The 17,555-nt window shown below is 45.7% G+C and overlaps 3 protein-coding genes across 5 annotated transcripts; 2 read left to right on the forward strand and 1 right to left on the reverse strand.

Annotated features, from left to right (window-relative positions):
* Positions 1 to 8,003: 8,003 nt before the first annotated feature.
* Positions 8,004 to 9,339, forward strand: LOC6727692 (peroxiredoxin-2). Its single transcript, XM_002103018.4, has 4 exons — positions 8,004 to 8,178; positions 8,285 to 8,351; positions 8,494 to 8,635; positions 8,692 to 9,339. Exons 1-4 carry the CDS (start codon positions 8,146 to 8,148, stop codon positions 9,152 to 9,154), a joined length of 705 nt encoding a protein of 234 aa, XP_002103054.1. The 5' UTR covers positions 8,004 to 8,145; the 3' UTR covers positions 9,155 to 9,339.
* An 85-nt stretch (positions 9,340 to 9,424) lies between these two features.
* On the reverse strand, positions 9,425 to 14,103 carry LOC27208500 (splicing factor 1). 3 transcript variants are annotated; one of them, XM_039295852.2, is made up of 6 exons: positions 13,733 to 14,102; positions 12,973 to 13,577; positions 12,764 to 12,898; positions 12,068 to 12,143; positions 10,919 to 11,071; positions 9,425 to 10,860 (listed from the first exon to the last, which is right to left on the reverse strand). In XM_039295852.2, the coding sequence occupies exons 1-6, from the start codon at positions 13,909 to 13,911 to the stop codon at positions 9,657 to 9,659; spliced, it is 2,352 nt and encodes a 783-aa protein (XP_039151786.1). In that variant the 5' UTR covers positions 13,912 to 14,102; the 3' UTR covers positions 9,425 to 9,656. The 3 variants fall into 3 exon arrangements, with proteins under 3 accessions (XP_039151786.1, XP_039151788.1, XP_016034266.1); XM_016184053.3 differs by lacking the exons at positions 9,425 to 10,860; positions 12,068 to 12,143 and having other exon boundaries at positions 10,984 to 11,071; positions 13,733 to 14,103; XM_039295854.1 differs by lacking the exons at positions 12,068 to 12,143; positions 12,973 to 13,577; positions 13,733 to 14,102.
* A 454-nt stretch (positions 14,104 to 14,557) lies between these two features.
* LOC6727693 (nucleolar protein 14 homolog) lies at positions 14,558 to 17,437 on the forward strand. Its single transcript, XM_002103019.4, has 3 exons — positions 14,558 to 15,172; positions 15,228 to 17,178; positions 17,240 to 17,437. The coding sequence occupies exons 1-3, from the start codon at positions 14,671 to 14,673 to the stop codon at positions 17,343 to 17,345; spliced, it is 2,559 nt and encodes an 852-aa protein (XP_002103055.2). The 5' UTR covers positions 14,558 to 14,670; the 3' UTR covers positions 17,346 to 17,437.
* The last annotated feature ends 118 nt before the right edge of the window (positions 17,438 to 17,555 follow it).

The following is a 17,555-nucleotide window of genomic DNA, read 5'->3' on the forward strand; positions in this document are numbered from 1 at the left end:
CCAAGAAGGAACAACGGTTTTGGCCCATGAATTTGATACGTCTATGTGGCCAGCGCAGCGTTGCAAAATTGACAGCTAAATTATTGGTTTAATTTGTTCAGCGTGAGGGGGGCAATAAAAGAACAAAGCAAGTTGTGCCGAGATACAGCGAGGATATCTCATGGAACACAGTGAGTATGAGCATTTCATTAACGGATTATTGGGAACTATGGAAATGGTTTAGAATGACCACCTCCCCTGGAAATATCACGCATACGCAACGTACTCCTCTCAAATTAGCATAAAAACAAGATGGCTTGACAGCTCACCCTATCAAATTTTAGACAGTAGGTGATCGCTGTGAATGGAAGAACCCTTGTTTCTAGCGATCAGCACCCTTTGTGATTTCCCAACTGAATAATTTGCCGGCAAAAGGATCGCCGAGGACCCCGATCCACTTGAAAGACGATCGCGGATTAATGCGATTAACTTACAGTTGATTTCAGCGCAAGGAACAAACAGCATAATGCGGAACCCTCTGAATGGGCAGATCGTGAATGAAAAGTAAAAGTTTCACATTTAACGGTAGCCTGCCTGTGTCGGCGGCCAAAACAAAGGCGTCGGCAAACATACATACGTGGAAATCGCGCTAAAGTCCTTAATTTCGCTAGGATGCGCACGCACAACAGCCACTCGAACAACAGACAAACCGCCGACGGTACAAAGGGGCCAAATGGAGGCTGAGTCTTAATTATTTTATAAGACGCGGCCAACTCAGCGGGCGGTGGACCGCCCTCGGTGTGCGATTCCACATGTCCTGGCTAAAACAAGCAGTCCTAGCCCGCTCTGCGGTCGCCGTCTTGCAGCTCAATTGGCCCTCAAAGAACTCCCCTCCCTCCACAACACAGTGACTCCTCTCTGCCACTCACTCCAACTGTGGTCCGTGGTCAAAGCGAAATATCAATTTGTCGCCACATCATAAAAAGCAGTGCAATAAAATTACCTCCCCCACGCAAATGTGCACATACACCCCAACGCAGGGGATGCCGCCCCCGTCTATCTCTCTGCCAAATCCCACATTCAATTTCGCACTGCTTTGTGCGCAAAATCCCCAAAGGAATCAGCACGGAGTCCTGGGTGCACTGAGAAAAACGAGGCACTCTCTAAACTTGGTTATCAAATAAACAATAACAAGTTAGAGATTATGATAGTACTTTATCTTTGAGAGCAACTTAAGCACCTGTTTCGAGTATATTGTAAGATACTCCAGTTGCAAGAATAAATGATTAGTTTTTGGTCCAGCTTACTCACAGTTTCTCTCAGTGCACCAGACAAAGCCCCAACCAAGGAGCAAAACAACAAAGAAGAGCAAACACAAGACGGCAGCAGCACACACAAAAAAAGAACAAAGATAAAACGAGAATCACATCGTAAATGGCAAATGCAATTCGCGTATTTTATGACGCGCAGTTTTGATGGCGCAAAAGTGCTACCCATCTATAGAGCCACCTCCATGGCCAAGTCCGCATCCACATCCCCTTCGCTTCCCCCTCACCACTCTTCGCCCCAAGAAACAATGGAGCTGGTGGCCGAGGATGATAGTGATGTCGGTGGCTTTGTGCGCGTATGGTTGGCCCAAAGTGGGCTGAACAATAATGAGAGACAAGCAAAATAATAAAATAAATAACGAAGAACAATTCAATTATTTTTCGGGGCGATGTTAAAAGCCAGCGCAATCGCGGCACAAAGGGCGGTGGCTCAAACAGCAGTGCTCGCCGTCTTGGCTAATGATGATGCATTATGGCTGGATTTGCGCCGGGTTATTGCCACAATGCCACACTCGAAGCCAAAAAGCTCGTTCCCATTGAACTAGACAAGGAGCATCGACGGGCTTATGTTAATACAGCTGATAGACAAGAGAGCCCTAAACTAGAATTCAATTTCAGGCGAAATCTCATTCCCCCAAGGATTCCGGCTAAACTTTGGGCATGAACCGCAGATGTAAACCAATGGAGCAGCAAAATACAGGCTAATTAGATTACCATGGGACCATTAAAAAAATATATGTGACAGAAAAGGATTTTAAGGACGTGCAAGCAGCATTATTTTATGTTTATTATGTTATTAGAAATTAAGTCAAATGGGAATCTATAATGTAAAAATTAAGTATGTACGGTTAATAGCGATATTTCTACCAAAAACGGTATTGTTTATTTTTAATCTTAAAAATAACTACCACAAGATATGATAATCAATTCAACCCCTAACACTTCGAAGCACCAAATATTTACATCGCCACTTTATTGCGAATTTATTGTTGAGTACACGCAAAGGCGTACTAATGATCCTGTTTCCCATACGAATGCAGTTCGAACAAATCCCAATGGCCACCCTGCATCAATTATCTGGCGAATCTGGCGAGCCGGGCGCAGCTGGAGGCCACCGGGTTTCCATATCAAATATAGAAAATATGGCCAGGTTTTAATTGAGATCGGATCGGTCCAAACAAAGGCGGTGCTGCGCTGCATGTAAATGCAATTTAATTGTAATCCAATTTGTTGCCAACGCAACGGGCAGCTAAACGAGAAACAGTAGCGCTGATATACCTGGGATAACGGCGTTAGATCGGCTTAAGATATGCGCGATTGCTACTGCCGCTACTGCACCCTTCCCTGCCAACCCTCTTCCATTTTCCGCTTTTCGCATCCCGATTTTCCCTGGGCTTCCCGCAGTTTCCCTACTCTTCCCTGGCCCAACCACATTTGCATCGCAGGCACTTACACAAAGGAATTATTACTGCAATTAAAATGGTCAAGGAATGGGACTCGACTTGGTGCTCCTGAGTCGCCCGGCGCCAGTCTGAGCCCGCGATTCGACCAGATTCCAGCAATTATGTGCTCAACTTTAGTTAGCTGCAGATGGTTATAGCCAGATATAGTAGCAGATAGTCGGGGTCTCCCCGTCAAAAAGTGCAATTAGGGGCGTGCTGCCTGTTGGCCAAACAAATGCTGTTCACTTCGAGGGCTTCGAGGATCGCAAAAGGAATAAAATCAAATGAATATGTTTATGAAAATGAACCCTAGTAGCGGACCCGATCCGTGAGATTTTTATCAACCATCTACCTTCCGCCACGACTTGTAATCAGGCGTAAAATTAAGCGCAAACAGGAGCACATCCAAGTGGTTGAAAGCCTCACGTCACGTGCGCGCACTCCGAGTGCAAAGGATACAAGATACACTCAAAAGAATTGCTTGCATATAAACAAAGAATCAAAACAAAAACTTGAAATAATTACACAATAGGCGGTTATAATGATCAACTCCATATTATTTTATTTGTAGTTCCCAGAACTGCTTTTTTTATAAGCCCTAATATATATATTCATTGCATAATTTATATATTTTATTGTGCTAGAATTTCTTTCAGTGGCAGCAGGGCTAAATAAATAGTTGTAACAAGGCATTTACTCACTTTATGGTTTCTGACAGCCGCCCGTGATTCCAGCTATTTGCCTCACATGCAAATAGTCACATGTAGCTCTGCTGCCATTAAAGCGAGAACCCCGATCCGGAAGCTAGTTTCACTGGGCTCACGTTCACCCCTTGCCAGGACCTTGTCCTCGAAGTATACCCCCTTCCCATATCCTTGAGCTGTTAATAAAGTTGCTCAAGTGTAGTCGAGTGGCATATGTTCGGGCGGGAAGTCGAAGGGTTTTTTTGGGCGAAGCTTGAGAGTGCGTGCGTGTCTGGCTTTTGTTACGTCACACAGGATTAGGCATAATGAAGTGTTTTAATGCGTTTAGGCACACAAACACAAGCACAGAAAGAGGAACGCAGGATGCCAGGATCCCACTAACACGGCAAAAAGCTCAAATAGCCGGGTTGTAATTAAATTGTAAACATTTACGGCTTGATATACTTCAATTATAATAAGCGAGTGTTTTTTTGCACGGTAGTGGTGATAAATGTTATATCGGTTTATGTTCAGATAAATATAATTACTTAATCAAGTATTTACAGATATTAACTTTAAGTACATTCATAAAATTAATTCAATAAGTAGCCTATAATGGACAGATAGCGAAATTAATTTTAAGTTGAAATCTACATTAAAGGCATTAAGAACACTTAAGAGATAAGTAAATGTTATTTAAATAAATATGTAATATTTGTTTGTCATCTTGTAAACTGTTTTATCCTGATATCCCTTCATTAAGTATTGCTAACTTTTTCTAACTTTATCCTTTTTTCCTGCGAGTTTTCCAATTGTTTTCCCGTGTGTTATTCTTTTTTACACCTTAATGCATTTGAAACTTGATTTCATTTATTTTCGGACACACTCGTTTTGAATTGTGGCCCGGTGAGGGGAACGGGGTTGAGGGAAAAACCATTAAAGAAATTACATGTTGTTGCCGGCAGCTCCTGTCCGCAGGATGGATAGATGGATAGCTGGATGTATGGATGGGTGGATGGATGGATGGATGGATGAGGGCCAAGGGTGTTGGGATCGAAGCAGAAGGATGTGCCGCTGGATGGGCGCAGGGCGGATGGGGTAAATGCAATCGCATTGATGTTTAAAAAGCGACGACTATGGCGCTTAAATGTCTGGAAATGGGCGTTTACATACGGTCGTTTCTGTGTGGAGGCGGTGGGTGGTGTAGGGTGGGCGTGGCTGGGCAGGCGCTCTTTTTGTGGGCTAAAAACATCAAACATCAAAGTGATTGAATTGTTGCGATTGCTTTGAAAATCAAAAAAGGCGTCGAAGGAATGGGTCGATTATTTGCGTTTGGGAGAGCCAGACAAACCATTTTCACATGTAAATTAAATTAAAATCGCCAACGTTTGTAACTGAAAATGGTGGAAATGAGTGGAGTTTTAGTGCTTTGATTACGCCCCTCTTAAAAAATAAGAAAATTTCTTAGGATGTATGTATGTATGAATAATTAAATTGTAATTATATTGGACAACGAGTACTTTGATATGTTTTTAAACCTTGTACTTGTTTAAAAATCCTTAAAATGACAATAAACATACGTTTTTTCGACGTTATGCAAACAATAAAGATCGTTAAAAAATTTTAAGGAATTTATGTATTTATATAAACTATATATTAAATATTGCTCAGGATGACTAGTTGAATCCGACTTGAAAATTCCCATATGTCCGTTCGTATAAACGTCGAGATCTCTGATAAAATGGGCTGATCAAATGTTTATCTTATTTATTTGTCGTGTGGAATATCTTTTTGAAATAACCGCCCGGCTTAAGTGGCAAATGCATTTTAGCTGTTTGCAGGCGACACACACATCGATTGCACATAACTCTCCATTGCAATAAATACAAATTAAACGGGTCGAGGGAAGAAGAAGCTCCATTGGCAGCCGAGTGCAGCCCACTTTTCTGCTTGTTTACCAACAATTGCCATTAAAATTTAAACCACAGCAATTATTATTAATGGTCGAGCCAGATCTTTTTATAAATGTATTCAAATTGGCGCAATAATAAGAGAATGGATTCTGCGGCAGTTGTTGCGGCTATAATGGCAAAAATCAATGGCAGTAATTTTAACGCCATTTTAATGGATAATGTTATAGAAGTCGTTGTGAAAATTTCGAAAATACTTGGACTGGAGATGCTCTGATTAACAGAGAGATGCAATTATAAATACCAGTATTTATAATAATTTTTTAAATAATTATTTATTAAAAATGCTGGCTATTTGCGATATGCATCAAATATCGAAGTAGGAGCGAAACTGAAGACACTCTATAGAGAATCCTATTGTACTTTTTTATGGAAGGGGCAGGTGTGACGAAGATTCCCCCAACGGAAGAGAGAGTTCTCACGCCTTTTGTGCGATTTTTTGTCCTTGCCACTTTCTTAATTAGCTGGCGAACATCTCGAATTTCCAAAATCTCAAAAGTGTTAAAAAAGAACATCGGGACAGGGCGGCGAATTGCATGGCGAGATGGAGATGGCGTAGGATATGGAGTGGTGATGCGACTGATACGAATCACATTATCCAGATTTGCATCAGGATTACGCGTTGCCCCGAACAGGAGCATTCGGCACCTAGTCGCATCCTAAGCCCCGGCATTGTGACAATTGTCACAAATCAAGATCCTGCCAATCTGGGCCAGCAGCACTCGAGATGGTAACAAAGACCTAAGCAGATTTGTGCTAATATGACGGCATCTGTTTGACAATGAAAGTGCGAGAGAGAGAGTGAGAGCGAGAAGGAAAAGGGACGGCGAGGTGCGTGTGAATGTCGGCAACGCCTACAGAGAATCCCCCGAATCTTCGCATCCTGGCCAGATCCTTCGCGAGCGGCACACGAGCACTGTGCCTCAAGTGCTCAAGTGTTTGTTTAAATTATGCAAATCTGCGCAAATCCTGCGGGCGGGCTGGCCATCGGACAAATAGCGATACGCATCCCGGATCCGAACTGGTCTGGACCCTCGCAGACAAAGCGACGTGCACTTTTAATTGGTAAAAGTAGTCCAACTGTCTGGGAATTAGTGCACGGCCATGGATTTGCTAAGCGTGCTCGGGGAGTTCCTGGAAGTCCCTGCTATACACACACACACACTCAAACACACACTTTTTGGAACCCCTTGCCAATCTGGCCGTAATTACTTAGCGCTGCCTTTTAACGGAGCCCACGACCCCATGACCCCAGTGCCGAGGCCCCAACTCATAAACAAGTTAACGACCAGGTACACTGAGTGTAATAAGTAATACTAGTACAAGAGCAAAAATCAAATTAAAGGAAAAGTATAAATTAATAGAAGGTAATTCTTACAGAAGATATTAGTTCATTTGAACTTTATATCTCAAAAATAGTTTCGTTTTGTCTAAAAAGTATTTTTATTTTTTTTTATAATATTACTGTTATTATATGGACTATATAGCTTAGTCTTTTAATAACTATTTTTTCCCGTGTTTTTTTCGGGAATGGTTAAAGGAGATGTGAAGAAGGGCGAGCGGGCTGGTAGCCACTTGGAGCGCGTAATTTGCGCCAAATTACAGATGAAAAGCAGCGAAAATTGTAAAAAGCGGGGGTGGTAAGTGGGTGGTAGTTGGGTGGCAGGGCGCCACCCCTGTCGGGGGATGCAAAAATGGGGGAGGCGAGCGAAATTGCAAACATGGGAATTGACTAATTGCGGGAAAGCAAGAGAGTCGAGCGCCATTGGTGGATATGGGCTTGGATTCGGGAATGGAAATGGGAACGGACAAGGAGCGAGGTGTGTGGGCGTTTTGGAATCCGTCAGATGTTTTGCCAACTTCAGGCCAAATATGCAAAAATATTTGAGGACACGCATGTACCTATCGTTATTGTTTCGGCAAACCAAGCCGAACGCGGCGGCATCTAGCTGGATACAAAAGTATCTAGATCGGGCATTGTAGCCGGGAAAAGACAAAACCAAACCCTCCTCGAGAAGGGAGAGAATCCAAAGCCTGGGCAACTGAGCCGCTTTCGGGCATTTAGTGGATTAACGAGCGGCGAACAAAACGCATGTAGTGCAAATAGTTGGTTGGTTCGCCGGGTAAGAGGCTCATTACCATTGTGCGGCGTGTGCAGTACGTGGTAAATATTTTGCTACACTTTCCATTATCCATAGCCGGCCTTATTCCACCGTGGACAATGCACAAAGGACACGGCAGGACAACAAGATGGACTTCTGAGGGATATGGGGCGGTGGTTTCTAATATAATCAGAGCAGCACATGTGAAGAGGTGATCGGTAGATACGTGCTTATCTCTGATCTTCAAGGCATGTGCTTCTGCAAGGATTAAGAAGAGGGCGATTTATAAAAAAAAACATCTTTTAATGTAAATCTAAAAAAGAAAATCAATTTTAAGTTCTTTAAGCATCACATTTTTCACGTATAAGCATCTCTGATCCTATATAAAGGTAATTTTAAAGTTATTAAAGATGATTGATAATATTTTTTAAAAATTAAATTGAAATTCGCGCCACATTATTATCGATAGCCGAACTCAAGTACTGTGTGGCCAGAAACCTGTGTATTTTGAGCTTTAATCAGAGCTGGTTACACCTTGCTGTCAAGTTTGTTTTCACTTTTTTTTACGAAAAGTTCTGCCGGCTTTCCGTAGAATTCTGACTTAACTTAAGCCTTGTAGAATCGTTATCTATTAGAACAAGATGTCTTTCGTAGCACGCTCGCTGATTCGCAATGTAAGTTGGTCGAACGATTGAGATTTATTCGAAAACATGCCGCAGCGATTACGTAATTGGCTGAACCCGCGTTCCAATGCTGAATCTTATATATTATGCATTTTAGGTGCCGCTGATGGGCAAGGCCATCCTGAGTCAGCAGAAACAGATTGCCGCCCGCCTCCTGCATCAAAGTGAGTAAAGATCCCCAACATTAAAGCCCTATAAACAGATAGATCCCAAGTAAGATTCTACTTCGTTGGGATCTGGGCAGATAAGCCAATTTTAAAGTTTTGTATAATATTTAGCCTAAACGTGTTTCTTAATCCCTTCCAGCCGCTCCCCTTGCTGCAGTCCGCGTCCAGCATCCCGCTCCCGACTTCAAGGGTCTGGCTGTGGTGGACAACAGCTTCCAGGAGGTGAAGCTGGAAGACTACAGGGGCAAGTACCTTGTGCTCTTCTTCTACCCACTGGACTTGTGAGTAAACCGATCTTTGCATTGAACTATTTCCTAATCTGCAATCCCATTTGCAGCACATTCGTTTGCCCCACTGAAATCGTTGCATTTAGCGAGAGGATCAAGGAGTTCCATGACATCAATACCGAGGTTCTGGGCGTTTCTGTGGACTCCCACTTCAGCCATCTCACCTGGTGCAATGTCGACCGCAAGAACGGCGGAGTGGGCCAGCTGAAGTACCCGCTCCTCTCCGATTTGACCAAGAAGATCTCTGCCGACTACGATGTGTTGCTGGACAAGGAGGGCATCTCGCTGCGCGGCACCTTCATCATCGACCCCAACGGCATCCTGCGCCAGTACTCCATCAATGACCTGCCCGTGGGCCGATCCGTCGACGAGGTTCTGCGCCTGATCAAAGCCTTCCAGTTCGTCGAGCAGCACGGAGAAGTCTGCCCGGCCAACTGGAATCCTAAGTCGAATCCGGCTACCATTAAGCCCGATGTAGAGGAGTCCAAGAAGTACTTCAGCAAGCACGGCTAGAGGATCATCTGATTATTTCTTATACACCCACAACATTCACTACACCAAAAGACTCGCAGAATAAAGAGGATAAAGATTGGAATTTCCTGTATAACAATTTAAAAACAAAAAACTGTTCGCGATAATTTAGCAGAAGTCTATCAAGGAAATTATGCCTAATAAATCTATCTTATTTTTGTATTTTAGACAGATGTGGGAATTAAGCATTTCATTAGTGAGAATCAGCTCCTCATATGAATTACTATGCTTACTTCCTATTACAACTGCAAATTTAGTGGTTTTATCGAATTAAAAACTATTTAATTCCGTCCTTTATTTGAAGCATCGTAAATACAAATTAGTTTTGTAGGTTTGACTCGGTTATCTTTTATGGTGAAAGCGAATATGTGGTCTGGGATTAAAATTACTTTCATAATTGATTGCAGGGACAGTCTCATAGGGTAGAGCACTATCGTTGGAGCAGCTGAGTGTTCTCGGGATCGATCTTATGAAGTTCAAATGCTCAAGCGGATGGCGGTGGAGGTGGCGGCGGCTGCGACAGGCTCAAGGCTGGTGGCGGCGGTGCGCAGGGCGGAGGTGGAGGCGGCGCATAGCCGCCGCCCCAGCCACTGTAAGCGCCTCCACCCCACGGCGGCATGGGCGGGGCACTGGTGCCAGGTGGCGGCGGGATTAGCGGTGGCAAGGTGCCCGGTATAGGTGGATTCAGCGGTTCTGTCGCCGGCGGCGGAGGCTGCGGTGCGCTCATCCACGGCATCAGCGGCGGCGGCATCGGAGGCGGTGCTTGGGTGCCCGGCGGTGCCGGCACATAGGCCGCCATTGCGTGCTCCATGCCAAGGCTCATGCCGTGATCCATCGCTGCCAAACCGTGCTGGTCCAATCCCATACCGTGCTCCATGCCCATGCCGTGATCGTGCGCCGCCGCTCCCCATCCGCCCAGGTCGCGCTGGTGATCTCGCGACGAGGAGCTCGGTGGCGACTGGATGGCCTGCATCTGAGAGGGCTTTTTGTCAAAAATGCTATAGCTGGCCCGGTGCAACTGCGGTCCATTACTGGCCGGCGGATCGGTCTTAGCAGAAGCGGATGGCGGCGGTGGTCCTTCTCCCAATTCGGCCATCAAACTCATATACTCCTCGTCAATCTTAGCCTGGGAATCTTCACAGGCCATGCCGGGTACTCCGGATCCTGGACGCTTGTTGCGGCAATCCTTGGTCAAATGACCGGTACCGCCACATGAGGTGCACACTATGGTGTTCGTGATGATCGGCTTATCTGGACATTGCCAGGACTTGTGGTCCGTTGAGCCGCACGTACAGCGTTGGATATCATTCTCTCGAAGTGTTCCATTCAGCTGAGCCAGTTCTCGCAACTGCATTCTACGGAGATCATTATGACCCTCGGGCACTTCAATACCCTGACGGATGACGTCTTTGATTTTGTCCACTGCCTTGCGCACCGCCTCCGGATTGGGGGCGGTAATGAAAGCATGCAGTGGCTCATCCTCGCCCGGCAACGGTTGGCCATCCTTTCGGCCCACTTTGCCCTCCTTCACAGATCCCTTGCCACGAATTATGATCTTGGCGCCCGTATCCTTCTCCATAGCCTTGAGCGTGTTGCCTCGCGGCCCGATGAGCAGGCCCACAAAATTGATGTCAGGGTGCTGCTCCTGTGGAATCAGCACTTTGTCGCTGACACGAGTGACTGGCGGTCTGAAGACACAATAATTCAATTAGACGTGGTCCGAAACATTGGCATCGGCGAACTTACTTGTAATCCGCTGGCGGCTTGAACTCCGGGTTGACCGTCTGCATTTTGACGATCAGTTGATGACGCTGTTCTTCCAGTCGCTTCCTGTAGCGGAACTCACGGGTGTTCAACCGCTTGCCATCAGAACTATAAATGGGCTCCGGCGAGGGCGATCTGTGGATGAGAGGAGCAGAGGGAAGAGGCGACTTTGGTGAGACTGATCTGGAGCTTCTAGGCGACAGGATGCTATTGGCGCTAGACTTATTGATCTTAACGTACGTACTAACTAGTAACTGTAATCGAATATGCTGTAAGTTGCAAATCAAATTCATTAATCAAGTTTTCATTAGCATTAGCATTAGCGGAAAAGAATTATTTGCTGGGGAATTAAGAAAAGAAGAATTTTGATTAATTCGTTCGATTCGGTAGCTGTATCTATTTCGTTTCTGTTACTGCCGCACCCTGAGTTTCTTTGCGAGAAACCCGAACTACCGGGACGCTTAGTGGAAGAAAAGAAGAATTGGCATTAATGAAGATGTAGAATCTATTCCGGTTATCCTCAGGCTCTTACTTATTGGTTGCCCCTTTGGATGGTATCATTCAATCGATCAATGACATGATCGCTGCCTCTAGAAACCCTTGAAGAGTGTTATTAGTTAGAAATAATTATTTTTATAAGCATTAGCTACGAAACTCAGATCATTGGTTTTGCCTCCAGACAGCCTCTTTTCCCTTTTTTTCACTCCAAGCACGAGTGTTTAACTTCGGTTTAACTAGTTAGGGCGTTTCACGGAAGTGGACAAAACTTTATAACTTTAAATTCATGTGATGTTAAATACAGTAAATATCGGTTACTAGTAAATTTTTAAGCTACTCTATAGATCAAATTAATTTCGAAGACGAACCGACTTTTACTGTACTAACAACAGAATTGAGAGTGATACACCACTCAACGGATCTTAAATGGTAAAGGAGATACATGTGCAACCGGAAATCAATGGCATGCCACAATGAAACCTGTTGGACTCATGGGCGCATCCTTCCGGACCGGAATCCATCATTACGGGGTAGATGCAGTGCTGCAGAGGGTGGCTGGTAACGTTCATTGGCCTCACACGGAAGAGACCTTAGATTGAGAGACTCAGTGGGGTAGAGAGAACTGTATCAAACCTTTCTTCCGGATTCTGCGTGATGCCCAGGTCGCCGGTTCGCAGCTTGCGGCTAATCTCCTCGATTTGAAATTGAACTGCAATTAGAAGGCGTTAGAAAAGAAGGAAGAAAATCGAGCGCAACCTCGACATTAGTAAACGTCACATGTTGATTTTCTAGAGAATGGGAGAGATATCAATTAAATGGGGGAGGGTAAAGTGATATTGAGGCTATTGAGACTTGAATCGCTTAGTGTGTCCGCTCCTAAACTAACTGAAAATGCTGTGAGCGTTACAATTGAGTTAATTAATTAATTAATTAATTAAGTGGGGGTTTAATTTGATTAGTTTAAATGCGCATTAACCTCTGCAAAAATAAATAAAAGCTTAACAGCCATATTAATGCTCTGTTTGCGAATTGGATTTGGAATGCAACTCATGTCGTATCGTTTCGTAACGTTTGTGTGCCACGCCGGAATCCCTTCAAAAAGAGAACGAGAGATTATTATATGATGCTCAATGCCGTTTGTTGTTGATTTCAGATTTAAGTTTGGTTTACGATATCTGCGGCAGCTGCACGTTCCCAGCGTCTGATTCTGAAGTGTGACTTTCTCTCTGTATTCATCCTTAATAGTTTGTCATTAAACTTAGAACTAGTTGAAGTGCTTAAGGGCTAACTTAGTTGCGGGATCAGCAAAGATTTGGGGCATAGAATTACCTAGGTAGGCCTCCTGCTGTGCTGGGTCCAGGGTGGAGGGCAGAATTGTGGGCATTCCAGGAATGAAGGTCTTGTCGTTTTCACTGCCGCCCCAGCGAGATTTGCGCTTCCTCTTTCGCTCCGCAGCGCTGTCCGCTAAATAAGGAAACAAGAATTAATAAAATGTGCATGCCTAAGGATATACATTTCTGCACTATTCTAATACCAACCTGAGTTATCGAATGCTCCATTGCTGGTGGAGTCGTTGCTGTTCTGGTTATTAAAGAACGAGGCGAATCCCTTGTTGCCTCCAGCATTGCCCATTAGCTCTTGGATGGTCTGGGTAAGATCAAAGCGCTGCTCACGTCCTTCCTCCCTGATGGTTTCCAATCCCTGCTGTCGGTCGAAGAGCGACGGGATTCTGGGTTGATCGTGATCCTGATTCGATGAGTTTCGACTGTTGGATGTGTCGAAGGGGTTCACATGTGTGCGTTCTCGGCTGCTCCTTTGCGAAGGCTGGTCTCGTTGATCTCTCTGACCACCTCGATCATTGCGTCGACGCTCGTAGCTGCGACTGCGTGAGCGGCGTCGACGACTCCGGTCATAATCATCACGTCCACCCCGCGAGCTGCTGCGTCTGGAGCGGGAGTCGCGATCTCTGTCCCGCTTGCGGTCACGATCCCTGCTGCGCGATCGCTTCCTTCGTCTGTCTCCGTCGTCGTAATTGCGCGACTTGCTGCGGTGCGAACGGGAATCCCGGTCGCGTTCCCGGTCACGATCTCGGTCGCCGCGATCGTCCCGCCGGCGACTGTCGCGGTCCCTGCTGTCTTTGTCCCTGCAAAGTTGAGAAGAGGTTATTATGTGCCAAATAATATTAATAGAAGTACTGCTTTTATAAAAGCACATTGTTGAAAAATGTGTACACCGGAAGAGGATGTAAAAAGCTAAAAAGATAGGGGTACAAAATCGTTCTGGCTACAACGCACGCACCTCTTCTTCCTGTCCTTCTCCCGATCCTTGTCCTTGTCTCGCCCACGATCTCTGGAACGTGAGCGCTCCTTATCAGCGTTTCTGCCGCTGCCTCCGTTGGCAGAGGCGGCGACTGCGACTGCGGCCGAGACTTCTCGGGACGCCGACAACGAAAGTAGGTCCGGCGGTGTGGCGCTCATGCTTTCTTCACCACCTTCACACCAAGGTCTCACTAACTGTAGCCACGCAAAGTTATAAAAGCTCCGAACACGCTTTATAAAGTAAAAACCAATTTTTCAGTATGCGGCGTTGCGTGTGAAAATTTTTGTGGCAAGGAACGAAACGAAAATGGCGACGTGGTTCAGTGCTGGAAAAGGCTTGTCATTAGTGATGAGCAGCGGTAACTGTTACATTTCAGCGGATAATGTATCAAGGAATTCCACGAAATCTTATATATATCGATTTAACGTTTTAGCTATTATATATAAAATGTGATAATAATATAACAACTAATTCAGTCATCCACTCAAAAATATACAACTTGATTCCTTCGATTACGAAATTTTCAAATTAAAGCATCGTGCGATCTACCCTTAATATTGTTAATGCTACATGACTTAAATTATACAGTGTATGTTCCGTTTGGTTCTAATATAATATAGTTTTTCGAAGTACCTACCAAAACAAATACTTTAATTGTGTAAGGCTCCTGTAGATTAACATTTACATTGACATGGAAAAATTACATTCTTATAAAGGAAATTATGATTAATTTGTAGTCACAGTTCGAATTGAAACTGTTCCCATTACCATTGGACGTGACTGTTTGCAGGATTAGCCAACACTGATTTCGGCATTTCATAAACGCGCTAGTCCGTTATTGGGTTGCACGTGTGAGAGGTGTTTTGTTTTGCTCCATGAACTCGGTTTAATTTATCCGTAAAACGCGATATAAAACAATGGTCGCCAAAGGAAAGAAGGCCAGCGCAGATGCGGTTTACGCCAAAAAGACAACCAAGTCGGCCAATCCCTTCGACAACTCGACGGCACAGTCCAGCAAGCGGGGCAATCCCTTCGATGTGCACGTGAACAAGGAGAAGTTCAAGATTCTGGGGAGGATCTGCAAGCATGACAGGGGAATGCCGGGCGTGTCGCGGGCCAAGGCCCTGCAGAAACGAGCGCAGACCTTGGGTCAACAGTTCGCCGTGAAGCACAAGACCAATCGCTTCAGGGATAACCGAATTGGCAAACACTTGAGTGGCGATCAGCTAACCGAGTCCGTGATGAATGCCCGCTACCTGGCCGAAAAGATGTCCCAAGTGCGCTCCAACCAAAAAGCGGAGAAGTTCAACCTCAACGACGACGAGCTACTGACGCACAGGGGACAGACTCTGGAGGAGATCGAACAGTACAGGGACGAGCGCTCCGACGACGAGGAGCTAGACGATGAGGCATTAGATGGTATACCCAAAAGTTTGTACTTTACAACGTACAACTAACTCTTATATCCTTCCAGCCGACTTCACTGCTGCTGCCCATTTTGGCGGAGAGGGAGACTCTGCCCAGGATCGCCAGGCGGCCATCGATGAGATGATCGTTGAGCAAAAACGACGAAAGAACGAAATCGCCAAAGAGAAGGATGAAGTGTTTGATCTCACCGAGAAACTGGATGCCAACTATAAGCTTCTGCTGCCGCTGGTCAACAAGGCCACGAAGGATGAGCAGGATGCCAAGCCACCGCCAGATGCCTACGATAAGCTGCTCAAGGAGATGATCTTCGAGCCTCGTGGCAGTGTCGCGGATAAACTAATCAATCCAGACGAGCTGGCCAAGCAGGAGGCAGCTCGATTGGAGAAGCTCGAGAACGAGCGGCTTCGTCGCATGCGAGCAGATGGCGAGGAGGAAGAGGAGGCCTCCATTGCCAAACCCAAGCACCGATCCGCTGATGACCTGGATGATGGCTATTTCTTGGCTGGTGAAGGTGACGAGGGAGATGATACACTCGCTTACGATTTGGACGGCAATCTGGGCACGCATCTCAATGGAAAGAAGGAAGCCGAGGCGAAGGGAAACGAAAATGAGGACGACGATGACGAGGAGGGGGAAGAAGAGGAAGAGGAGGACTCGGATGAGGAGAGTGATTCAGAGGTCGACAATCTGAGCGATCTCAAGGAATCTGAAAGTGAATCAGAGCCAGAAGAAGCTCCAAAGGCGAGCAAAAAGAAAGCGAAAAAGTCTGCGGATACAATACCCGCCTCCTTGGACACCAGTATTCCGTTTACCATCAAGATGCCCAAGACATACGAGAACTTCACAGAGCTTCTCTCCAAGCATGCTACGGCCCAGAAAGCCACCATTATCGAAAGGATCATAAAATGCAATCATCCCAAACTGGAAGGCGTTAACCGCGAGAACGTGGTTAAGTTGTACTCATTTCTGCTGCAATATCTAAAGGATTTGTTCGAGGATGCCAGCGAGCAGGACATTCGCGAACACTTCCAGTTGCTCTCAAAGCTCATGCCTCACTTATATGAATTAACGCAACTGAATCCCGAGCGCATGTCCAATACGTTGCTGGACGTGATCAAAGAGAAGTACGGAGAGTTTAGGAAAAATCACAAGCTGTATCCTTCACTGGACACTTTGGTGTACTTCAAACTAGTGGCCAACTTGTACTCGACTTCCGATTTCCGCCATCCGGTGGTCACTCCTTGCTTTATATTCATGCAACACGTCCTGTCCAGATCACGAGTGCGAACGCGCCAGGAAATATCCATGGGCTTGTTCCTGGTCACCGTAGTCTTGGAGTTTGTGTCCCAATCCAAGAGACTGGTTCCAGCCATATTCAATTTCCTGCAGGGCATTGTACACATGTCCATACCTAAGAGGGATGTGGAGCAGTTGGAGATCACGCCGCCATTTGAGCGGGATGGTCCATTGAGCAAGCTCCTAGCACTTCCAGCTAAAACGGAATCCACGAACTTGGAGCCCGAAAAGCTGCAGCCTGCGGACTTGGTCACCCAGACGATCACTCCAGACTTCAAAGTTCGAGCACTGGACACTTCCCTTCTGCTAATCAAGGAAGCTCTCCAGCTGGTGGAAGAGCATGTGGGTGCCTGCTACCTGGCTCAACCCTTCCTGAGACTACTCTCCCGCCTTCCACTGGACTCGTATCCCGAGCATGTGCATCAGCACCACAAGGAAGCCACCGAACTGGCGGAGAAGCTGGCTGCGCAGAAAATGAAACCTCTGGCTCCGTCGGAAAAGAAGCCCAAGGCTCTCAGGTTGCTGGAACCACGATTCGAGGCGGTTTACGATGACAAACGGCGTCCCAAGATGTCCAAGGCCAAGGAAGAGCGGGCCAAGCTGCTGCACAAGATCAAGCGCGAGAAGAAGGGTGCCATTCGAGAAATACGCAGAGATACGGCCTTCGTCCAGACGCTTAGGCTCAAACAGACCCTGCAAAGGTTTGTGTTTCATTTACAAGTCAACCACTCCTTTCTAATCTATTGTATTTCATATCCACAGTGACAAGGAGCGCCACGAGAAGGTTAAGCGCATTTACCAGGAGGCATCCGTGCAACAGGGCGAGCTCAATGAGCTGGCTCGGGCCAAAAAGAAGAAGAAGTTCTAGGCTCGACTTTGAATTAGTTATTTTTAGCTAGACTATAAACTAAGCTGAGAGTAAAGAATATAGCATCTTGCTTATATTTTAGTATCACGAAATCGGCCTTCACAGTTTTTATAGTCATGCAAAGCTACTAACCCACATTAAGCACAAGGGTGGGTCGATTAAAATGAAATATTTCATCATAGCTCTTTGAAGGGACTATAGCTAATATAA

Source organism: Drosophila simulans, chromosome 3R (assembly GCF_016746395.2).
Source record: "Drosophila simulans strain w501 chromosome 3R, Prin_Dsim_3.1, whole genome shotgun sequence".
Lineage (NCBI taxonomy): Eukaryota > Metazoa > Arthropoda > Insecta > Diptera > Drosophilidae > Drosophila > Drosophila simulans.

Bases quoted from the DNA above. Each gene is read 5' to 3' on its own strand.
- LOC6727692 (XM_002103018.4), top strand. From the start codon at position 8,146: ATGTCTTTCGTAGCACGCTCGCTGATTCGCAAT. The intron at 8,352-8,493 runs GTGAGTAAAGAT...AATCCCTTCCAG, and splicing joins CGCCCGCCTCCTGCATCAAA to CCGCTCCCCTTGCTGCAGTC. The intron at 8,636-8,691 runs GTGAGTAAACCG...TCCCATTTGCAG, and splicing joins TTCTTCTACCCACTGGACTT to CACATTCGTTTGCCCCACTG.
- LOC27208500 (XM_039295852.2), bottom strand. From the start codon at position 13,911: ATGAGCGCCACACCGCCGGACCTACTTTCGTTGTCGGCGTCCCGAGAA. The intron at 13,578-13,732 runs GTGCGTGCGTTG...TCAACTTTGCAG, and splicing joins GAGAAGGACAGGAAGAAGAG to GGACAAAGACAGCAGGGACC. The intron at 11,072-12,067 runs GTTTGATACAGT...TCTCATCCACAG, and splicing joins ACGCAGAATCCGGAAGAAAG to ATCGCCCTCGCCGGAGCCCA.
- LOC6727693 (XM_002103019.4), top strand. From the start codon at position 14,671: ATGGTCGCCAAAGGAAAGAAGGCCAGCGCAGATGCGGTTTACGCCAAA. The intron at 15,173-15,227 runs GTATACCCAAAA...ATATCCTTCCAG, and splicing joins AGACGATGAGGCATTAGATG to CCGACTTCACTGCTGCTGCC. The intron at 17,179-17,239 runs GTTTGTGTTTCA...TCATATCCACAG, and splicing joins CTCAAACAGACCCTGCAAAG to TGACAAGGAGCGCCACGAGA.